At 39.3% G+C, this 21,685-nt stretch overlaps 1 protein-coding gene across 2 annotated transcripts in view; it reads left to right on the top strand.

Moving 5' to 3' along the window:
* Positions 1 to 21,685, top strand: part of ITPR2 (inositol 1,4,5-trisphosphate receptor type 2) — a 596,562-nt gene that overhangs the window by 419,152 nt on the left and 155,725 nt on the right. For both annotated transcript variants that reach the window (XR_001918100.1, XM_005680737.3), the window contains exons 44-45: positions 1,587 to 1,682; positions 3,141 to 3,263. Coding sequence is in view for 1 of the 2 variants with exons in the window: in XM_005680737.3 (XP_005680794.2) it covers positions 1,587 to 1,682; positions 3,141 to 3,263 (219 nt within the window). In the remaining variant the exon portion in view is untranslated. The remainder of the gene's footprint in view (positions 1 to 1,586; positions 1,683 to 3,140; positions 3,264 to 21,685) is intronic.

The following is a 21,685-nucleotide window of genomic DNA, read 5'->3' on the forward strand; positions in this document are numbered from 1 at the left end:
TAGGATACTTTTAATTTTAAATTCCCTGGAACATTATAGAGATGTCATATGAAAAAAATGTTAAGGTTTTATTATATATCATTTACTCTTAAAATTAATTACTTAAACAAGTATAATTTTAAGTATATTTAACTGTACTCATTTACTATACAATTTCATGAATTTTTTCATATATATATATATATATATCTTGTCCCTTTTAATTTACATTTCATAACTGACCTGGACTATAAATTGCTGAATTTGTAAAATAAGTAGGTTTTTTTGTTGTTATTGTTACTGTTGTTGTTGGGTTTTGTTGGCTTTTTTTTTTTTGGTCTAAGGACTCTAACTTCTTTTGGAAGAGAATCCTTTATTAACACATAAAAATTGGATTTCTTAGCATATATAATCTCTTGAACTTTCAAAGTGATTTAGAGTTCAGTAGGTCATTTACAAGATTTCTATTCCCCCAAGATAGTATGAAAAAGATTGGTTAGGAAGAACACCATATTGCCAATATTCTGAAATTGGATGTATTTTTAAGCTAATTTGTATTGGGGCTGCTGAATGAAGTTCATTAGAGAGAGTACTGTTAGTGTTGCCCGGGTTTTAGCTTTTGATTATATTGGGTCAGTTCAGGTTGCTCTAAAGATGTAAGGTCTTCACTAACTCTAGAACCTTACTTTTTAAAAGATATGTTGTTTGTGTGGGATGCTGGATTATAAAAAGGGAATTTTAGGATTTGTGCAAATCTGTAGAAATTAAAAATGGAGCATCATCCCAAACGTTGAGGATATTGTGCTTTGTGCTATAAGACTTTCTGTAAGTGTGTGGTACCCATTTTGTATAATAAATTGGCTAAATCAGAAACATTTAAGATTTCTTCTATAGGTAAACATGTTTGAGAGAATATATTTTTAAAACCAAATTAGGAAGCACCAAAGACAACATGAACTGTTTTTATTTTCTATTAAACAAAAAATAGAAAATATTCTACAACCCAACTTGTTAAAATGTTGCATACATATATTACCATGTAGGGAGTCTAAACTGTTATCAATAAATTTATATTTTGTTTCTAACTCATGAATTTAGAATTTTGTAAATTAATTCTCACTAATTATTGATCAAATTTATTTAAGATTTTGATTTGCTATGAGTTGATGTTTCATGTTAAAAACAATTATGCTAAATTCTAATGAACTATATGCCATTTTTGTAAAATATGTCATTGATACTGGTTCACCTTACTGTCTTGTTAGATTGTCTTCATATAAAGGCCTACTTAGGAAATAGTGAAGGAAGATATGATTATATTTTAATGTATCATATATAAAGTCAATTTTGTGTTTAAAATGCCTTTATAGCAATATTTAAAATTTCCTTTGTAACATATCTCGAATGATTCATTGCTTTTATCTTTGTGTTGACAATAAAATAAAACATTCTCTTTTAAAACATTAATAAGCCAACTGAAAAGTAGGAGTTTACAATTGTGCTTGATTTTAAAAATAGTCCTGATAATCTCAACTGAAACACATGCAGGGGATCCTTAATCCATGAAATAGACTTTTCATGTGCATCAACTCAATGTGTATCTTTAGAACAATGCCTCCAAGCTTTTGCTGGCCATCATGGAAAGCAGGCATGACAGCGAGAATGCAGAAAGGATTCTTTTCAACATGAGACCCAGAGAACTGGTAAGAGCACTTTTGAAAGTCATGTCAATAATGTGTAACCTAAAAGGGACAGTGTGTAGTATACATGTCAGGGGAAAAGTCTAAGGCTTTCCCTGCTCTGCCAAGACATTGATGGCACATCACGACTTGCCATTACTGATACCTCAGAAGGCTTATGAACGCAAAGGCCTGTGTGATTTGGGTCCTTATGACTTCATTGGTTTGTCCACTCTAAATACTTTTCTTAACCGGCTTGTTACACTTGACTGAACTATCTGCAAATGATTTTTGCCCAAAAAAAAATTTGCTTTAGTTTGTGTATTAGGATACATGTGAGGAAGATAAATAAAAATGTTTGCACCCCTCAAAAATTATATTTATACCTCTTTCTGAAAATAAAAGCAGAATAAATATCTTTTGCAGTTGTCCTCGTGTTCAACTGAGGACAGTGTTCAGCCTGGACAAAATTGCATGGAGACCTGATGGGAAATCCCCAGAGATCATTAGTGTTGTCTTCCTATTGGAGAGGTTATATTTTCCTCCTCACTGTGACATGGGAATTATGAAGAAATATCAGCATGCTTTAACAGCACTGAGTTTCAAAAGCATTGAGAACATTCTCAAACTGTATAGCCATTCCCCTAATAATTAAGTCCTGGTTGTTTGAGTACCCCTGTTGGTGCTATGGGCAACTCTATGAAGACACTTTTAATGTGTAAGCAGGATAAGTTCATTGATGTGAAAGAGCATTTGCTAAATATTAGAACAAACTGTGGGCCCAGGAGGTACAGGGAAGGGATATGGAAGCAATGTGTAATGTTAACAGGAAACATGGAAGGTTGGGAGAAGAGCAGAGAGGCAGGGAGGGTAGAGAAATATGACGTATGAAGGACCTCTTTTGCTCTCTTTAATAGTAAGGAACAGAGTGGAAGAATGTAGATAAAGAGGAAGATAAGGTGCAATTTGATTTAACATATATTTAATGACAGCATAGTATCTGCAAGGCAGTGGGCTAGGAAGAGCAAGACACTTCCTCATCCTCATATATGCTGGCCTCTTGCTGACCCTTCCACTGGATGGTAAGCTCCCTGTGGGCAGAAACTCTGTCATGTCCACCATTGGGTCCTCAGGCAGAGGATGGTGTCTGTCCAGCACCATGTGTTCTTGTTATTAGTGGACCCTTGATAAATAATGGATGCTTATCAGGGTTCCAAAGTCTCCTAATTCATGGGAACTTTAGCACTGTCAACTTTCAAAAATCAAAGCCAAAATTTCCAAGGAAGACAAAGAATTTTGTAGGAAAATAATTCCATAATCATTTAAATGAAGAAGGTTTCCAACGCCATTTTCATTTAGAATTCTTGTATATTTTTCAAGTCTTAGGAGGCATTCCAGTTTTTTATTATACCCCATAAATGAGGCAAATGCACATTGTTTGTGGCATTTCAAGTCTTGATGTTCCTATTGGCTTTTTGATAGGTGGATGTGATGAAGAATGCCTATAACCAAGGATTGGAATGCGATCATGGGGATGATGAGGGCGGAGATGATGATGTTTCCCCAAAGGATGTTGGACACAATATCTATATCCTGGCCCATCAGGTATCACATTTTTTTAATCTTTGTATTGTTTTGCTAATCTTATCAGTCTCATCTTATATCATGGCTTGCTGTCAATACTTTCAAGATCTGGTCCTTCCATTTATTCAGTGCTTGTGTCCCTTGCTCTGAGTCAAGAGAAGAAAAAGCTCCCAGAGTGCCCCTAGGGCTGTGGTCAGAGCTGTTCCGCAAGAAAACAGTACTTGGTACCAAAAACTGGGCCAGCAAGGAGGAGAGAATCCCATGTCAGAACCTGAGGAATAGGTATCCATGGCAACAGATGGAAGTCTGGAAGCAGAGAGGACAGAGGCTCCTGAGAAGACAGAGAGTGTAAAGGAAGGGATGCATTCAGGTCTAAACAGACTTCTGACCTCTTTGAATTATAGGCTAGCGTATTTCCTGCAGAACCTGTAAAGTGACAGCCTCTAACAGTTTTTACCGGACTTCTAAAAACTATGAAGCTAAATTCACATTCTTTCAAAGGAAAACCATTTCTATTTTGTATGAAAACAGGTGCTTGGTTAGTGTTATTTGACACATTTATTTCTTTTAACCTGAAGATCCACTTTAAACTTGCATCTTCTAATGCAGAGTTGTTTTAGAAGTTAAAAAATTGAGATGTACGTATGTCCATTTGACTATCTGTATCAATTCGGTTCAGTTGTTCAGTCATGTTCAACTGTTTGCAACTCCATGGACTGCAGCTTGCCAGGCTTTCCTGTCCATCACCAGCTGCCGGAGCTTGCTCAAACTCATGTCCATCGAGTTGGTGATGCCATCCAACCATCTCATCCTCTGTCATCCCCTTCTCCTGCCTTCAATCTTTCCCAGCATCAGGGTCTTTTCCAAGGAGTCAGTTCTTCACATCATATAGTGATTATCTATATAGCTCTCACTTTTTTATAGAAGAAAGTCTAAATTTCTAGACTGTCTTGCTAGTCATTTTCCCCCATTGACAATCTCTACCTTTTCCTGCTTCCCTGTATATCTTATCAGGTAGTTGAACAAACATTGGTAGATATAAATAAGACTCTGAATAGATTAACTGTCTATTTTTAAAATTTTTCCAGTTTTATTGAGATGTAATAGACATATAGCACTGTGTAAGTTTAAGGTATTAAAAATTTCCTCTTTAGACGATTCTTACCCATCTCTGTCCTCATACATAACTGTCTAAGGTATGTAACCTTGAGTATAATTTTTATAAAAAATTCAAAAAGGAGTCAAATTCTAAAAGATATTAATCAAGAAGCTGCAATAATTTTATAGTAAGTTTGCACCATTGAGAAGATTTTTAGGTCTGTCACAGTATGTTCTCAGCCATGTCCAGCTCTTGGAACCCTGTGGACTGTAGTCCATCAGGCTTCTCTGTTGGTGGGATTTTTCAAGCAAGAATACTGTAGTGGGTTGCTTCCCTTCTCCAGGGGATCTTTCCAACCCAGGAATCAAACTCGCATCACATCTCCTGCACATCTCCTGCATGGTTTGTGGATTCTTTACCTGCTGAGCCATCAGGGAACCTTCTCACAGTATAGAAAAATCCATATATAGAACAGAAAAGGTCAGGGCAAATGGGTTATAGCTAGGAAGACGAGAGAATTTTAAGTATTGAGGAACTGAAAGCTATGATGAAGAGATACACTGAAGAAAGTATAACACAGAGATTTAAGATGCAGAAGAGGTATGCTTTTAGGGAGAAAGAAATTGGGTTACAGCAATTGAGTCAAGCCAGAAAAGGACTGTCCAGAGAGTGAACGAGAGTAGAGAGGGAAAAAAATCACAAACTGAGAATTAAAATCATATTGGCTTCTACAACAAGGATCGAAATAGAGTGACACAGCACGTGTACATGAGCAAGAAGTTATTTCAGAAGCGGCAGCATTGTGGAAGGAACTCGACTGAAAAAGAGAAGAGCAGAGTGAGCAGTAATAAGTTTTAGAAGGAAGTCAGGGAGTACAGCCACCCATTGTGTTCTTTTGGCTGAAAGCTAGTCTCGCTCTGCCTGGAAAGGTTATTCCACTGCCTGAGCAAGCAGCTACATGAACAAGATCTAACCATGTGTCTTGCAAGTTGGAAGTGAACAACCCGACCAGCCAAGTCACCCCTGAGACAAATAGAAGAGTAGATGTTTGAGACAAATTACCTCGAACCCGTGGAGAAGACGTTTAAAAATGTAATCTCATGTTACCAGTTATGAATAACAATAAAAATAGTCAGGAAAGACCCATATTCGGTCAGTTCAGTTTTAAGTAGATTAAATACAAGAGTAGAGATTAGGGTTTTGTGTGTTTTTTTTTTTTTGGCCATGCCACATGATATATGGGGTGTGGGATCTCAGTTCCCTAACCCAGGAATCAAACCTGTGTCCCCTGCGTTGGAGCTCAGAGTTTTAACCACTGGACAGCCAGGGCAGTCCCAAGAATACAGATTTTTAAGACAAGTTAAGGTGAATGTTGAAAAGAGTGGAGAATAAGAATAAAGCATACAAAAGCTACTCTTAGATTGAAAGATAATGATTTAAATTATGAAAGAGGTTAAAAATGAAGACAGCATAATGTCAATGATTTTGATGGATTTGAGTTTATGAAAGTGCTTAGAGAGAAACAGATTCAACGATGATGGTGGAGTTGTCCAACGAGTGGGAATTCAGAACTACCTGTTAAAAAAAAGTAACGAAGAGCTAAAAACTACTTACTGAAACAAAGAGATAATGGATGTGAAAATGGCCTGAATGAAGGTTTCTGAATCTCCCCCAAACCAAAATGTTAGAAAAGCAGTAGTATGCAGAGCCGCGATGGTACAATATATAGGCACATAAATAAAATTGGACTTTAGGAAGAAGGAGAATGTCAGACTGAGTGAGGGAAGGAGATCTGGAATCCTTAAGGCCTTGTGATTAAATTGTAAGAGTGTAAACGTGAAACGGGAGTCCACAGGAGTCTAGGACAGGAATGCAAGATGTGTGGAACAGTGTATATAACCTACAGGGTGGTTAAGCAATGAACGGCCTGCTCACTTTCTTACAATGACCCAGGAAGTTGCTCCCTCGCCGCTTTATGCATGCATCCTCTATGGAGTGGCTCCTCCCACCAGCTTTAATAAAAAATTCAGTTTTCACTCAGAAGAGAGCCAACCCATGCTCTTTTGATCTTTCCTGAAGTGAATTCCTTGGCTTTCTCTAGGCCAGGATATTGTACTGGTTTCTTAGGAAGCAGAGATGGTTGCTGAATTCCTTCCTTATGAATCTGTTGTCCAGATAGCCTCCACACTGAGGCACAAATGCCTAAGACAGTGGTTGTAAGCCTTGCTTCAGAAGTAGCCATGTAGCTGTGCTCCAAGAGTTTTCTGGGGTCTAGGTTTGGCTGTATCCATTGTGAATGTGGAGTTGTTTGGCTCTGCCGTGCTGATGACCGTGCAGATTGGTTTCTGCCTTTGCACAGTTCAGTAATTCCAAAACTGAGGTTCAGCTTCCTCCTTGTTTTACTATAATCATCTTTTGCACAGACAGTCTATTTTGGTGCCCTCAGACTTTCAATTTTTGTTGTTGTTCTTTTCATGGTAGTTGGGTAGTTCTGCTTTTTCTACCATGACATCCTTTTCGGCCCTTCCTGTGGTTGGTGTTACCAGAAACAAATAATGCTTCTTGTAAGCGTCTTGTCTGATCTACATAGAACTATCAATACCTGAAAAGGGGAATTTCTTAAGTTCTAATGCCATAGTGTCATGCAGAGTAATTTCCTTAAAATTCAGCTATGTGTCCTTTTACATTTTCTGTCCTTCACATGCTCTTCTCATGCATCTCTGCCTCCTCTCTCTGCTCTAGCTTTGGTCTTTTATATTCTACTTTCTTCCTATTCCTTCTCTTTCTTCCTGTCTTTCTATAAAGCAGGCATTGCATGAAATCTAGAACAATGTTCAGTACTTTAGATAAGTTTAACATATATGCAGCCCTATTGTTTTTCTAGGGCTTCCCTGGTGGCTCAGATGGTAAAGAGTCCGCCTGCAGTGCAGGAGATCTGGGTTCGATTCCTGGGTTGGGAAGATCCCCTGGAGAAGGGAATGGCTACCCACCCCAGTATTCTTGCCTAAAAAAAAATCCCATGGACAGAGGAGCCTGGAGGGCTACAGTCCATGGGGTCACACAGAGTCAGACACGACTGAGCGACTAACACACACACACATTATTTCTTTGATTCCATGTGGCAGTTCTGTTTTTATGGGACTTTATTTTGTGTTAATTTTATTTTCTTACCCAGTTTTATTAAGATATAATTGACACATAATATTGTGTAAGTTTAAGGTCTAAGTATGTTGATTTGATACATTAGTTAATACCCAGTTTAGTCACATGATTGTGATTTTTCTTTTGTGTTGAAAACATTTAAAATGAACTCTTTTTGCAACTTTCAGGTTTATGATACAATATCACTAACTCTAATGACTGGGCTATGCATTAGATCCTCAGAATTTGTTAATCTTTCAACTGGGAGTTTGACTCCCATACTTCCCTTTTCCCTCACCTCCTTGGTAAACACCACTCTATCTCTGCTTCTCTGAGTTTGTCATGTTAGATTCCACATATAAGTGATCTCATGCAGCATTTGTCCTTTTCTGTCTTACTTATTTCATTGAACACAGTGCTCTCAGGGTTCATCCAGGTTGTTGCGAATATCTCCTTCTTCCTCATGGTTGAATAAGATTCCATTGTATAGCTATATTGGATCTTCTTTATCCATTCATTGATTGAAAGACAACTACACTGCTTTCATGTCTTGGCTATTGTGAATAACGCTGCAGTGAACATGTGAGACCGTTTATTTCAGTACCTACTAGAGTTGAGAAGCATATGGAGAAATGGGAAATATTATGTGCCTTGCAGTATTCGGAGAAGTATTAGATAGCTTGCCTGTGGAAAGCAAAAATAACTCCTGGCTCTTAAGGCAAGAAAGAATGGATCACTTTAATTGTATACATGAAATTATTTTTAAATATGGGCTTTAAATTTTTTCATCATCATTTCCCCATGTCGTTAAATAGTCTTTGAAAACTCAGTTTTAATGTCTGCATAATTGTTCACGATTTTATTGCACCATAATTTATTTAATCACTTTTTATTTTTTAGACATGTAGGCTTCTCATGGTTTTGATATTATAAATTATGCTATGATTAACATCCTCATACATTAATGTTTGTCTGCTGCACGATTTCCCTAGGATAAATTCCAAGAAGTTTAATTACTAGGTTTCATGGTAGTAACTATTTTATGGTTCTTGATGCACATTATAAAATTGTTTTTTACCATGTGATGGTAATCATCTTACTGAATCCTAAAATTATTACCATTTAAATAAAGATTCACCAAGTTGAATAGTGTCAGGAACACAGTGACCACTCAACACATGTTTGTTGAATAAATTAATGAGGTAGATGAAAAGGAATTTCATTTTAATCCAAATCTTTTGGATTCCTAATAAGATGAATTGTCTTTTAATATGTTATTTGGTCATTTCTACTTATTCTCTGAATTGCTTGAAAATGTGTCTGTCCATTCTTCAGTTGGGTTTCATTTTTTTCTTTGTGAATTTTAATTAAGGTCAACAATTCTTAGTCATAGTAGTTATATCTATTTCATCCTGGTTCATTTGCTTTCTAATGTTTTAATGATAATTTTTTCCATTACCTTGATATCTTTAAATATTCACCTAGATTTTTTTCTGGTATCTAGGAAATTCAGTTTTTGCTCTTAATTGTTTAATTTTTCCATGTCATAATGGAAGAATAATATAAAGGTATGTTCTTGTTCTAATTTATCTGTAAAGACATAGTCCAAGATTTAGTAGTAATAGCAGTCCAGGAGGGCAGGGTTTCTAGTAATTACATGACCGTGATGTATGTAGGACATTAGATACCAGGGCCAAAACCCAAACCACCTTCAGGATCAAGCAAAAACGGGTGATGTGGGGGCAGATGAGGCTGGGACTATCTGGTGATCTGGTAAGCTCTTACTTACTTCTGTTGACTTTCCAATTGGGATTGCAGGCACTAAATTTCCTATTCCTCCACTACTTCAAAATGTCTGAATTTTTAAATTTAAAACATTGTGAAATCTAATTTAAAAAAATTGACAACTCATTCAAAAATTTTTAAAACATCAAACATGCCAACCAAAATTTACCAGCAGGCAGAATGCAACTTACGAACCATAGTTTGCCACTTGTGGATTTGTTTAGTCGCTACGTCGTGTCCAACTCTTCGACCCCATGGACTGTAGCCTGCCAGGCTCCTCTGTCCATGGGATTTTCCATGTGAGAATACTGGAATGGGTTGCCACTTCCTGCTCCAGGGGATCTTCCTGGCCCAAGGATCAAAGCCACATCTCCTGCATTAGCAGGTGGATTCTTTACCACTGAGCCACCAAAGAAGCCCACTTGTGGACTAAGGGATCTGAATTTCTCATTCAGTTTTTAATTCAATTATATGGGCTTTTTGAGTGCTATACCACATGTCAGGCACTGAACTAGATACTAGGAATACAGCAGTGAGGAAAAGCAGGAAGAAATCAGCTCTCAGGGGACTTAGATTCTGACTGGTAGCAGTGATGAGTAGACAAACCAGAGAGAGCAGGTAGTCATACAAGCTATGCAGTGAATGAGAAGAGGGTGGGATGACAGGCACTCAGGAGGCCTATTGCAGAATGACTGGTGAGGAGAGTTCTCTCTAGGGAGGTGAAATTGAAGCTAGATCTAGGTGAAAAAAGCAGAAGTCAGCAGTATGTAGTGGAGCAGTGTTGGGGTGCATCCCAGAGATATCTGGAAAGTGACAGTAAGCTTGGCATGTTTCCAGGAGAAGAAGACCTGTGTAGCTGGACCCTCACCCAGCTCCCAGCACTTAAACGCTATACTGATTACAAACACTGCACCCGAGGCTCATTTATTATAAGATTATCATTCAGGAACATTTACTGATTAAGCACCTCTTTTTTTTTTTTGGCTTTGCTGGATCTTCGTCGCTGTGTGGACTTTGCTTTATTGGCAGTGAGCAGGGGCTACTCTTGGTTGTGGTGCATGGACTTCTCATGGCGGTGGCTTCTCTCGTTGCAGAGCACAGGCTCTAGGTCGCACGGGCTGCGGTAGTTGCGGCACATGGGCTTCGATGCCCTGCGGCATGTGGGATCTTCATGGACCAGAGATCAAACCTGTGTCCCCTGCACTGGCAGGCAGGCTCTTAACTACTGGACCGCCACGGGCATCCCTTGGCCTTGCTTCCCCTCCTTCTGAACATCTCTTATATCAGGCATCGTTTTAGTTGCTAAGGTAGAACATGAATAAAGTTGCCATTGAAAAGCTCACAGTTAAGTGTGTGTTGGAGCGGGGAGAGCTAAGTTGCTTCAGTCGTCTCCGACTCTGTGTGACCCTATGAATTGCAGACTGCCAAGCTCCTCTGACCATGGGATTCTGCAGGCAAGAATACTGCAGTGGGTTGCCATGCCCTCCTCCAGGGGATCTTCCCAACCCAGGGGTCAAACCTGTGTCTCTTACGTCTGTCTACATTGGCAGGCAGGTTCTTTACCACTAGCGCCACCCGGGAAACCCTGGAGTGGAGAGAGGGAGACAGATAAATTATGATAATCTAACATACGTTTGTTAGAATGGAGGTTGTGTGCAAGACACACTTCTCTTAAGTCAGGAGAGAATTCGTGGAAGTGACACTTGAACTGAATCTTGACAAATAGGGAAATTGGGGAGAACATTCCAGGCAGAGGCAACAACTTCTGCAAAAATACACCACAGACATTTTAGAGAAAGGAACTCCTTTGGGGAATATTGGTAAGGATTTGGTATGGTATCTACTTATGTCTTTATTTGAAATGAAATAAAATAATTTGAATTGAGTCAACATCTTTCATAACTGTAATGACCCTGATTGTAAGCATTTAACAAATGTTGCATGATTGAGTGAATGAATGAATAGGACATGATATACTCTAAAACTTTAATATTTTTAATGTAAGTATTATAATTAAAAAACAAAGATATTTTCCTGTTCTCATTACCACAATCAAAATTAATGGCATTTCCCTCCACTGGAGAATAAATCCTGTGCACAAACAATTATTGTTTCTGTTCCTATGCTAAGTATCGTACCTAGCTATAGTAGATACTCAACAAGGGTTTGGGAGAATAATGTTTTGCAAAAATTCATGCATGCTGATAGTGTTTTTATATAAAATAGTTACTCTAAGATTTATAGAATCCTGCAAAATTGACATTAGCATTCTCACAGTCACGGATATTACTCAGCTGCTGTGGACTTTCTTTTTAATTTTGTAGTTTATTCTTTACCAGTCCTATCAGCAAACTCTACATAGATAGGACCCTATAATATCTTCCCTCATATCAGGAACTTTTCTTACTTTCATTCAGGATACCATCTTTCCTTTGAACTAGCAAAATATCTCTCCTTGTTTTTAAAATTCATTTATTATTACCTTAGTTCCTCTAAAGCTCAAATTGAAACCTAGTTCCCCATTTCCAGTGAACAGTGGTCTTTGTTTTGAATTCTGTTATGTCCATACCCCCCCCAAACTGCTTACATTCTTTCTCACTAGCTTATGCTGTGTATAATTCTAGAATTGTTCCTTATTTCATGTATGTAGGTCTTGGCTACATTATTAGTAGTAGATTCACAAAATCTGGGCACCCATGAAGCCTCATTTAAAAAAATTTTTTTTCATGAAGAAAACTATCTCAGGGAAAAATGCTTAGGTATTTAATCCCTCAAATAGGCTCCTGCATATCTTTCAACAAGCACCAAAGAATCTTTGGATTACTGCCTTTCTTATGACCTCTCCAAGTCATGGTTAGTGGGAACAGTAAAAAAAAAAGTGTAGTCCAGGAAGTGGATTGTAATTGGACTTTTAATTGTTAGTTTGGTGTGAGGATCATCAGGTCAAGTTCAGCTGAAGCAATTATTTCTCTGCTTAACATTTCATGGTTGGTAGACTTATATTTATTTCTGAGTGACATTATTTGAGCATCAATCTGAATTCTAGGAATATAGAAGCCCTTTGTTGTGTCTTTGGCCCCTCTTAAAATTTTTTTTATTATTATGATATACCTGTTTTTTGGCTGTGCTGTTTTCATTGGGCTTCCTTGGTGGCTCAGACAGTAAAGTGTCTGCCTGCAAGGCAGGAGACCTGGGTTCAACCCCGGGACAGGAAGATCTCCTGGAGAAGGGAATGGCAACCCACTTCAGTATCCTTGCCTAGAGAATTAGGTGGACAGAGGAGTCCGGTGGGCTACAGTGCATGGGGTGGCAAGCGTTTCTCTAGTTGTAGCAGCAGGGGCCACTCTAATTGTGCTGTGTGGCCTTCTCCCTGCAGTGGCTTCTCTTATTTTGGAGCACGGGCTCTCGGGCACATGGACTTCAGTAGTTGTGGCACATGGGCTCAGTATTTGTGGCTCCCGGGCTCTCGAGCACAGGTTCAAATGCTGTGGCACACGGGCATAGCTGCTCTGCAGCGCATGGGATCCTCCTGGATCAGGCATCAAACCTGCATCTCCTGCACTGGTAGGCAGATTCTTTTCCTCTTGAGCCACCAGGGAGGCCCTCTTTGGCTCCTCTTTAGGTCTGCTCTGATTTCAACTATATTCTTGAATGCAAAGTCTATTAGTAGAGCTAGAGATACCAGGCGGAATACATACATCCCCTGCTGCTGCTGCCAAGTCACTTCAGTCATGTCCGACTCTGTGCGACCCCAGAGACGGCAGCCCACCAGGCTCCCCCGTCCCTGGGATTCTCCAGGCAAGAACACTGGAGTGGGTTGCCATTTCCTTCTCCAATGCATGACTAGCATATTTTAACCTTTGAGTTGTTACCTTGTCCCAAACCAAAGCCAGTATCTCTTTTTTTTCCCCTTTAGGGGTTAGAGGATGGTAGGAACTGCCATCCTATTTCAAGGACTAGGGTACTTTCTGTCATGCTGATGGAATTTGTTATTAATGAGTTGTTATTGCTCATTAATCTGTTTTTTCCCCTTAAAATCCTAACCTCACAGCTAGAGCTATATTCATTTTAAGGGATATGCATATACATAACTCTTAAGTAGCTCATTTTTACTTTATATGAAAATCATATAAAATGTATATATTGCTCAGATTACTTAAAATGTTTTCCCTAGAGACCTAGGCTGCTTCACCTCTCTGCCACTTCTATTTTCTTATGCTAATACGTAGTCATCAACCTTGTTTCATTTTATTCCTAGAAATAGAAGGATGGGCCTGTAATTGGATACATGACTTCCATCCTCAATATCTTTGAAGGATTTTAACTAGCTTAACAATTACTTCATCTTTATTATTGCCTGTAGTGCAGAGAGTAGAAAAAGCAAGAGAGTTCCAGAAAAACATCTATTTCTGCTTTATTGACTGTGCCAAAGCCTTTGACTGTGTGGATCACAATAAACTGGAAAATTCTGAAAGAGATGGGAATACCAGACCACCTGACCTGCCTCTTGAGAAACCTGTATGCAGGCCAGGAAGCAACAGTTAGAACTGGACATGGAACAATAGACTGGTTACAAATAGGAAAAGGAGTACGTCAAGGCTGTATATTGGCACCCTGCTTATTTAACTTCTATGCAGAGTACATCATGAGAAGCGCTGGGCTGGAAGAAGCACAAGCTGGAATCAAGATTGCTGGGAGAAATATCAATAACGTCAGATATGCAGATGACACCACCCTTATGGCAGAAAGTGAAGAGGAACTAAAAAACCTCTTAGTGAAAGTGAAAGTGGAGAGTGAAAAAGTTGGCTTAAAGCTCAACATTCAGAAAACTAAGATCCTGGCATCTGGTCCCATCACATCATGGAAAATAGATGGGGAAACAATGGAAATAGTGTCAGACTTTATCTTTGGGGGTCACAAAGAGTCAGACACGACTGAGTGACTGAACTGACCTGAACTGAACTAGAAGTAGTTGGACGGTAAAGATTCTTTTACTGAGTTAGATTATGTTTTAAGTAATGTAACAAAGTAACTAACTGGACAGCAAGGAGATCAAACCAGTCAATCCTAAAGGAAATCAACCCCTAACATTCCTTGGAAGGACTGATGCTGAAGCTGAAGCTCCAGTGCTTTGGCCACCTGATACAAAGGGCCTACTCATTAGAAAAGACCCTAATGCTGTGAAAGATTGAGGGCAGGAGAAGGGGATGACAGAGGATGAGATGATTGCCTGGCATCATCAACTCAATGGACATGAGTTTGAGGAAACTCTGGGAGACGGTGAAGGACAGGGAAACCAGTCGTGCTGCAGTCCATGGGGTCACAGAGTTGGACGTGACTTAGCGTCTGAACAAGAACAACAAAACTAACCAGCTACTAGATATTTATGTATTTATTTTTACCTTACCTACTTTTAAAAGGAATTTGAGGTTGAATAAGAAATGCACTTGTATAATTAGACTGTTAGAATACAAGATCAAAAGGCTTGAGAAGGAAAAGAATCGAAGTATGCTAAGTATCTTACCCAATATCCTTCTTGTTTATCAGTGGTAGTGCTGAGCTTCTTGGTAATAAGCAAGAGTGAAAAATAATGGGCAATACAAGTCATATCTATACTATTCATTTATGACCAACTTATTACTGTTATTTAATTCTAAAAGAAACATATACAAGGGCAGAAGACAGCATGGTAAACAACGTTTTCTAAACTGTTCTGCAGAACACACCAGAAAAAAAAAAATGAACATAACTGTTTTTAGTCTTCAGGGATAAATAATGATCTGTATTTTTGAGTTATAATCAAGAGTTGAATATAAATAAATGTGAAGTGTGTACAACAGTCATTCTGAAAATAGGTATGTAAGGTCACTTCATAGAGAGACTTTCATATTGTAGAAACTTTCTAATATGTGAATTCTAATAATTTAAATATCAAGAGATTATTTTGTCTAATAACAGAAAATACGCGTATCCTAATTGCCCAGCTAGGTAAAAAACCTGCTGTTAGACTTGGCAGATAGATATGTAGAAATGTAAGCAATTAAAAGAACTTTGCCTGAAAACTGAACATAATTGCAAGTTTTCTTGTCTCAAAGGAATAGGAAAACCAGGATCAGCTATTTTCTCACTACAAGAAAGATATTTTTCTATGTTGCTATCATATGGCAGTTTGACATAAGAAAATACATTGTGTGTTGTTGTTCAGTTGCTGTCGTGTCTGACTCTTTGCAACGTCATGGACCATAGTCCTTGAGGCTCCTCTGTCCTCCACTTTATCCCTGCGTTTGCTCAGATTCACGCCTGTTGAGTTGGTGAAGCTATCTAACCATCTCATCCTCTGCTACCCACCTTTCCTTTTGCCTTCAATCTTTCCTAGTATCAGGAAAAAATATTACTAACTAATATTATTTTGAGCATTAATTTTTCTATGTTTCTTGGCAACCAAGGCATAGAAAGAAATATTTAAGTTGCATGATAATATATAATGCAAAATAACACCCCGCCCAGACCCAGCCCCCCCCAAAAAAAACAAACCCATATTGATGATTAGTGAAGTACAACACTTCATTGTACCTGAGGAATATAGGAATTGATTGGGGGAACCTTCACTAGTAGTGTTAATTACTGGTCATATGATAGAAGTTTAGATTAATACAACTTTGCAATTTTAAAAGGCCTGTCAGATTCTACATTTTAAAAAGTACTTAGCTGTATCCTGTTGCAATACAGCAAAGTGATAGAAGGCAATTGTATTTTCAGTAACAACTTTAACATGATGTAAAGACTGACAATTGTCTCCACAATTATTCCTACATACACATCCAGCACCTGGACAGATTCTGATGCTTCAGAAGTGCTCCATCAACTTTAAGGCTTATCAGATTTATTTTCATGACTTTAAATTCATTCTCAGTTCATTCTTAAGTCAATGTGAATTTATTGATCACGTATTATCACCTGGTTATATTCTCAGCAAACATGCAGATTCCATGCTCAATGAGCCTGATCCCTGAGATCACATCACCAGTTCCTTTTGGGGAAGCCATTCTAGAGACACCAACTGTGCCACAGATGGAGAAATCTGAGGGCATGACAGTGAGATACAGTCTCTCTCATGGAATTTACCCTTTATTACTGGGAGACATAAAGACAATCAAGGGCTTCCCTGGTGGCAGCAAAGAATACATCTGCCTATGTAGGAGATGCTGGTTCAATCCCTGGGTTGGGAAGATCCTCCAGAGAAGGAAATGGCAATCCACAACAATATTCCTGCCTGGGAGATCCCACAGACAGAGGATCCTGGCGGGCTATAGTCCATGGTGTCACAAAAGAGTCAGACGTGACTGAGTGACTAAACGACAGCCACATAAAGACAATCACAGCATAGCAACCCTGTGGACAGTGTGTCCCTGGGATGCTCTGGGATCTCAGGTTAGGAGTGTGCGCAGGAAAGTGAGTGTGTGGCTGAGACAGAGAGAGAGAGAGAGTCAGAGGAACAGAGACATCGCTTTCCCCCTACTCGATCATTTGCTCAGCACTCAAGCAGGCAAATCAGCTTCTCTAAAAAAAACCCCTAGCCCACTGACCCGTAGCTCTGCTCCCTTTTTTAGCAAAACGATCAAAAGTTGTATACAATTGCTACCTCCGTTTCCTCTTTCTATTCTCTCTGAAATCCCTCCCTGCCAGGCTTTCCTCCTGACCATGCCACCAGGACAGCTCCTAATGAGGTCACCAGTGACTGCCACCTGAATAATTGCATGGCTTGTCCTCAGTCTCCATCATATTTCTCTGTCACTAACATTTCACACACTGGGATGCTATCTTCTTGAAATACTTAGCTTTCTTGCTGCACAGTTTTCTACCCTTTCTGCCTTCTTCCCAGCACTGGTTCCTATTCCTCCCCCATGTCTATCAGAAGGAGAGTTCCAGGACCCATTCCACAGCTCTGATTTTCTCAGCAGATGCTCAGATGGTCTCATTCTGTCACGTGACTTTAAACAGCAGATGTACCATAATCAACTCCCAGTTTATATCTTGAACCTGAGTCTCTCCTCTGAACACCAGATATGTACATCCAACTGCTTAAGATCTTCACTTGAATGCCTTTTTAGGCATCTTGTTCGTGTGTACTGAGTCACTCAACTGTCTCCAGCTGTTAGCCACCCCATGGACTGTAGCCCACCAGGCTCCTCTGTCCATGTAGTTTTCCACTAAGAATACTGGAGTGGGTTGCGATTTCCTTCTCCAGGGGATCTTCCTGACCCAGATATCAAAACCTTGCCTTTTACATGTCCTGCATTGACAGGTGGGTTCTTTACCACTGTGCCACCCAGGAAGTCTGCATTTGAATGCCTTTTTAGGCATCTCACACTTAACATATTTGTAATGAAATTCTTGATTCTGCCATAGTCTTTTTAACTTAGATACAGACCCAGACCGTAAAAACGTTAGTTTTATTTTATTCATGAATGTGTTGCCCAGTGCACAGGACTGTGTTTGATACAGTAAATACTTTGATTGAGTGATTAAATGAGTGACTATTACAGTTAATAAGTGCCACAGATGACTAGAAAGGGAAGAGCTTAGCATTGGTGTTACTGTAGAGGGCTTTGTGGAGGGGCTAACATTTTATTGTACTTTTTAAAATAATTATTTATTTAGCTGTATCAGGTCTTATTTGCTGCATGTGGGATCTTCAATTGTGTCATGGAAACTCTTAGATGTGGCATGTGGAATCTAGTTCCCTGACCAGGGGTTGAACCTAAGGCCCCTCCATTGGGAGCTCAGAGTCTTAGCCAATGGACCATCAGGAATTACCAAGGATAACATATTAGATAAACCTTGTATATTGATAAGGTTTGTTTTCTTCAGTTGCTAAGTTATGTCTGACTCTTTGAGACTCCATAGACTGCAGCACGCCAGTCTTCCCTGTCCTTCACCATTTCCCAGAATTGGTCAGACTCATGTCCATTGAGTTGATGATGCCATCCAACCATCTCTTCCTCTGTTTCCCCCTTCTCCTCCTGCCTTCAATCTCTCCCAGAATCAGGATCTTTTCTATTGAATTGGCTCTTCACATCAGATGGCCAAAGTATTGGAACTTCAACTTCAGCCTCAGTCCTTGCAATGAATATTCAGGGTTAATTTCCTTTAGGATTGTCTGGTTTGATCTTGTTTTCCAAGGGACTTTCAAGAGTGTTCTCCAGAACCACAGTTCAAAAGCATCAATTCTTCAGTGCTCAGCCTCCCTTATGGTCCAACTCTCATATCCATACATGACTGCTGGAAAAACCATAGCTTTGACTGTACGGACCTTTATAGGCAAAGTGATATCTCTGTGTTTTAATACTGTCTAGATTTGTCATAGCTTTTCTTACAAGGAGCAAGTGTCTTTTAATTTCGTGGCTTCAGTCACTGTCCCCAGTGATTTTGGAGCCCAAGAAAATAAAGTCTGTCACTGTTTCCATTTCTTCCCCATCTGTTTGCCAAGTGATGGGACAGGATGCCATGATCTTAGTTTTTGAACGTTGAGTTTTAAGCCAGCTTTTCACTCTCATCTTTAACCGTCATCAAGAGGCTCTGATAAGATTTAGATAAGCAGAGAAAAGAGAGGAAGGCATTTTCATCACAGGGAAAAAATGAGCAGAGGAACCAGAAGTAGTCATCATGATATGTGTATGGAAGTGAGGAGCTCTGGGACATCAGGAGATAGAGCAGCATTGTTCAGATGTGGAGGTAGCAGTGAAGGGACATACCTTATGAAATTCTGGAGGGTTTTAAGTGCCAAAAAATAATTCAGTTGATATATTTATTAAAATATAGTGTAAGTTTCTACTAAATTCTTCCTTAGGATACTTAGTTCTTATTTATGTTGCCATAAAATTAATGAGACATTAAGGATTTTGTTGAATGCTAAACATACTAACGCAGAGACACATGGCACAGAACTTGGCTTTAAATATATCCACCAACTCAAAAGCATTATTACAAGTCTCCAAAAGATATTTTAATGACTGTACTTTTATTCCATGTGCCAAGTTATACCCTGACAGTATTAAGCAAGTATTTAAAGACAGATCAATTAGACACAAACCCATGAGAAAATGTAATTCGTAAACACATACGCCAATATAAAAACACTAATGTCCTGGCACAAGGAGTATCCTGGATGTATGTGTTGGTGTGTATGTGCTTTCATGTATCTGCCTATGTTTATGGGTTAACTTGTTTTTCCAGCTCCAACATAAATGAAGAGAGCTTAACAGATAGCTGACACTTTATTCCAAGGACACATTGTAGAAGTATGAGATGGGATGGGCTGTCAGGACAGAAGGATCTACTTTACGCTTTTAATCAATAGATCCAGTGGTAGAGTATTAAGGTGGAATATGAGAATAGTTCTTTTCTGATTTAGTAGCCAAGAGTCTTCTGTAGGCATGTTGAATCTTACTAGTAACGTGATGAGCTGGCCCAGCCTTCGTATTTTGTGGCTGTTGGTGCATTTGGAGTTTTAGAATTACTTACAGAGGCACAGAAAAGTGAAAGACCACAGTGACAAAATAATGCTAGACGATAAACTGTTGAACTAAAAGGTCAAGTTTCAGAAAGGAAAGTAGATACCCTCAGCCAGACTGAAAAAGTCCCTGTTCTACATCACAATCAAGTAGTTGTTTGAAATTATAAGGGGAAAGTTCTGGAAAGTCCCATGTTGGGATTTATGTAATCAGTGAAGTAATATCAAGTCTAGAGGTATAAAGCTCTTTAGTTCAAAAGATACCTTTTCAGCTGGTAAAGAATCCTCCTGCAATGCGGGAGACCTGGGTTCGATCCCCGGGTTGGGAAGATCCCCTGAAGGAGGGGACGGCTACCCACTCCAGTATTCTGGCCTGGAGAATTCCATGGACTGTATAGTCCATGGGGTCCCAAAGAGTCAGACACGACTGAGCGACTCTGACTTCACTATGTATCTCTCTCTCTCTTTGATTCTGTCTGCTCTATGAGACCTGCAAAGTATTTGCAAGTTTTTTGGTTTTGTTTTTTTACTTTTACAGGTAACTTTTGGCAAAGGGCCACCTAGTAAATAGTTTAGGCTAGTTTTCAGTTATACAGTTTCTGCTGGAAACATTAACTTACCAGTCTAGTGCCAAACCAGCCTGTGTTAAAATGAAACTTCACTGATGAAAACAGATGTTGGGCCAGATTTGACCCACAAACCAGAGTTTGCCAAACTCTGCTTTAGAGAATCTGTAGAATCTTCACAGTCTGAAGTTTCTCACGTTTGAAAAATCTCTGTGAGTCAGAAGTGATAGGTCATTTATCTTTCATCTCTATATTTATAACATTTAATTCACTTTGTTTATGATTATAACACACAGACACACACATACCACAGAGAGACATACACTTAGAATCTGCCTGGATAAAAGTGAAGTCACTCTGCATTGCTGAGATCCTGATTTCAGCCTTCTATGAAGAGTGGAAGCCTGATGCTAACTAACCCATTGACTGGGCAGTGTATGCTGAATCATTAGATTGAGAGTAGGAATGAATCAAGTGTGAAACAGGGGTGTGGATGAATCAAGTAGGACAGAAGCAGAAGGGGGAGCATGGGGGCACAATACTTGGAATGACACAGACCTAGGGGTAGAGGTGAGAGGGCAAACTAAAGAAACTGCTAGCTAGAGGAAAGGTAATATTTCCATCTCCAAACTGGGGAAACACTATGATGAACCTATCTGCAGGGCAGGAATAGAGACAGACAGAGAAAATGATCTCGTGGACACACGGAGGGGAAGGGCAGGGTGGGACAAATTGAGAGAGTAGCATTGACATGTCTAAAACAGATAGCTAGTGGGAAGTTGCTGTGTAGCATAGGGAGGTAAAGCTCAGTGCTCTGTGATGATCTAGAGGTGTGCGATGGGACTGGGCTGGAGGGAGGTCTAAGAGGGAGGGGCAATACACATACAGATAGCAGCTTCATTTTGTTGTACAGCAGAAACTTCACACAACACTGTGAAGCCATTATATTCTAATTAAATTTAAAAAGTTGAGGTCAGAGCAGCAGTTATCCCTCTGTAGTGTGCATCAGCTCTTGGACCCTGTCCCCAGAAACTCTGATTGACTAAGTCTGGGGTGGAGCCCACAACTGCCTCTTACCATCCATCCTGGGTATTTTTATTCAAGTTGTCCGCAGGCTAGACGTTTGCCCTCGCCGGCTTCCTTCCCTAATTGTCCCAGAGCCTGGTCACCTGACCCAGATCCAGCCTCTTCTAATCTGTTTCCTGTTCCTCTCCTTTTGAAATTTCTACCTTTGTGCTATCAAACTAATCTGATTATCACCTAATTTTCTTTTACATGAAATTAAAAGAATTAACCTGGGTGATTTATCCACAGAAAGAATCTTTTTAAAAATCTTTAC

Source organism: Capra hircus, chromosome 5 (assembly GCF_001704415.2).
Source record: "Capra hircus breed San Clemente chromosome 5, ASM170441v1, whole genome shotgun sequence".
NCBI classification, from domain to species: domain Eukaryota; kingdom Metazoa; phylum Chordata; class Mammalia; order Artiodactyla; family Bovidae; genus Capra; species Capra hircus.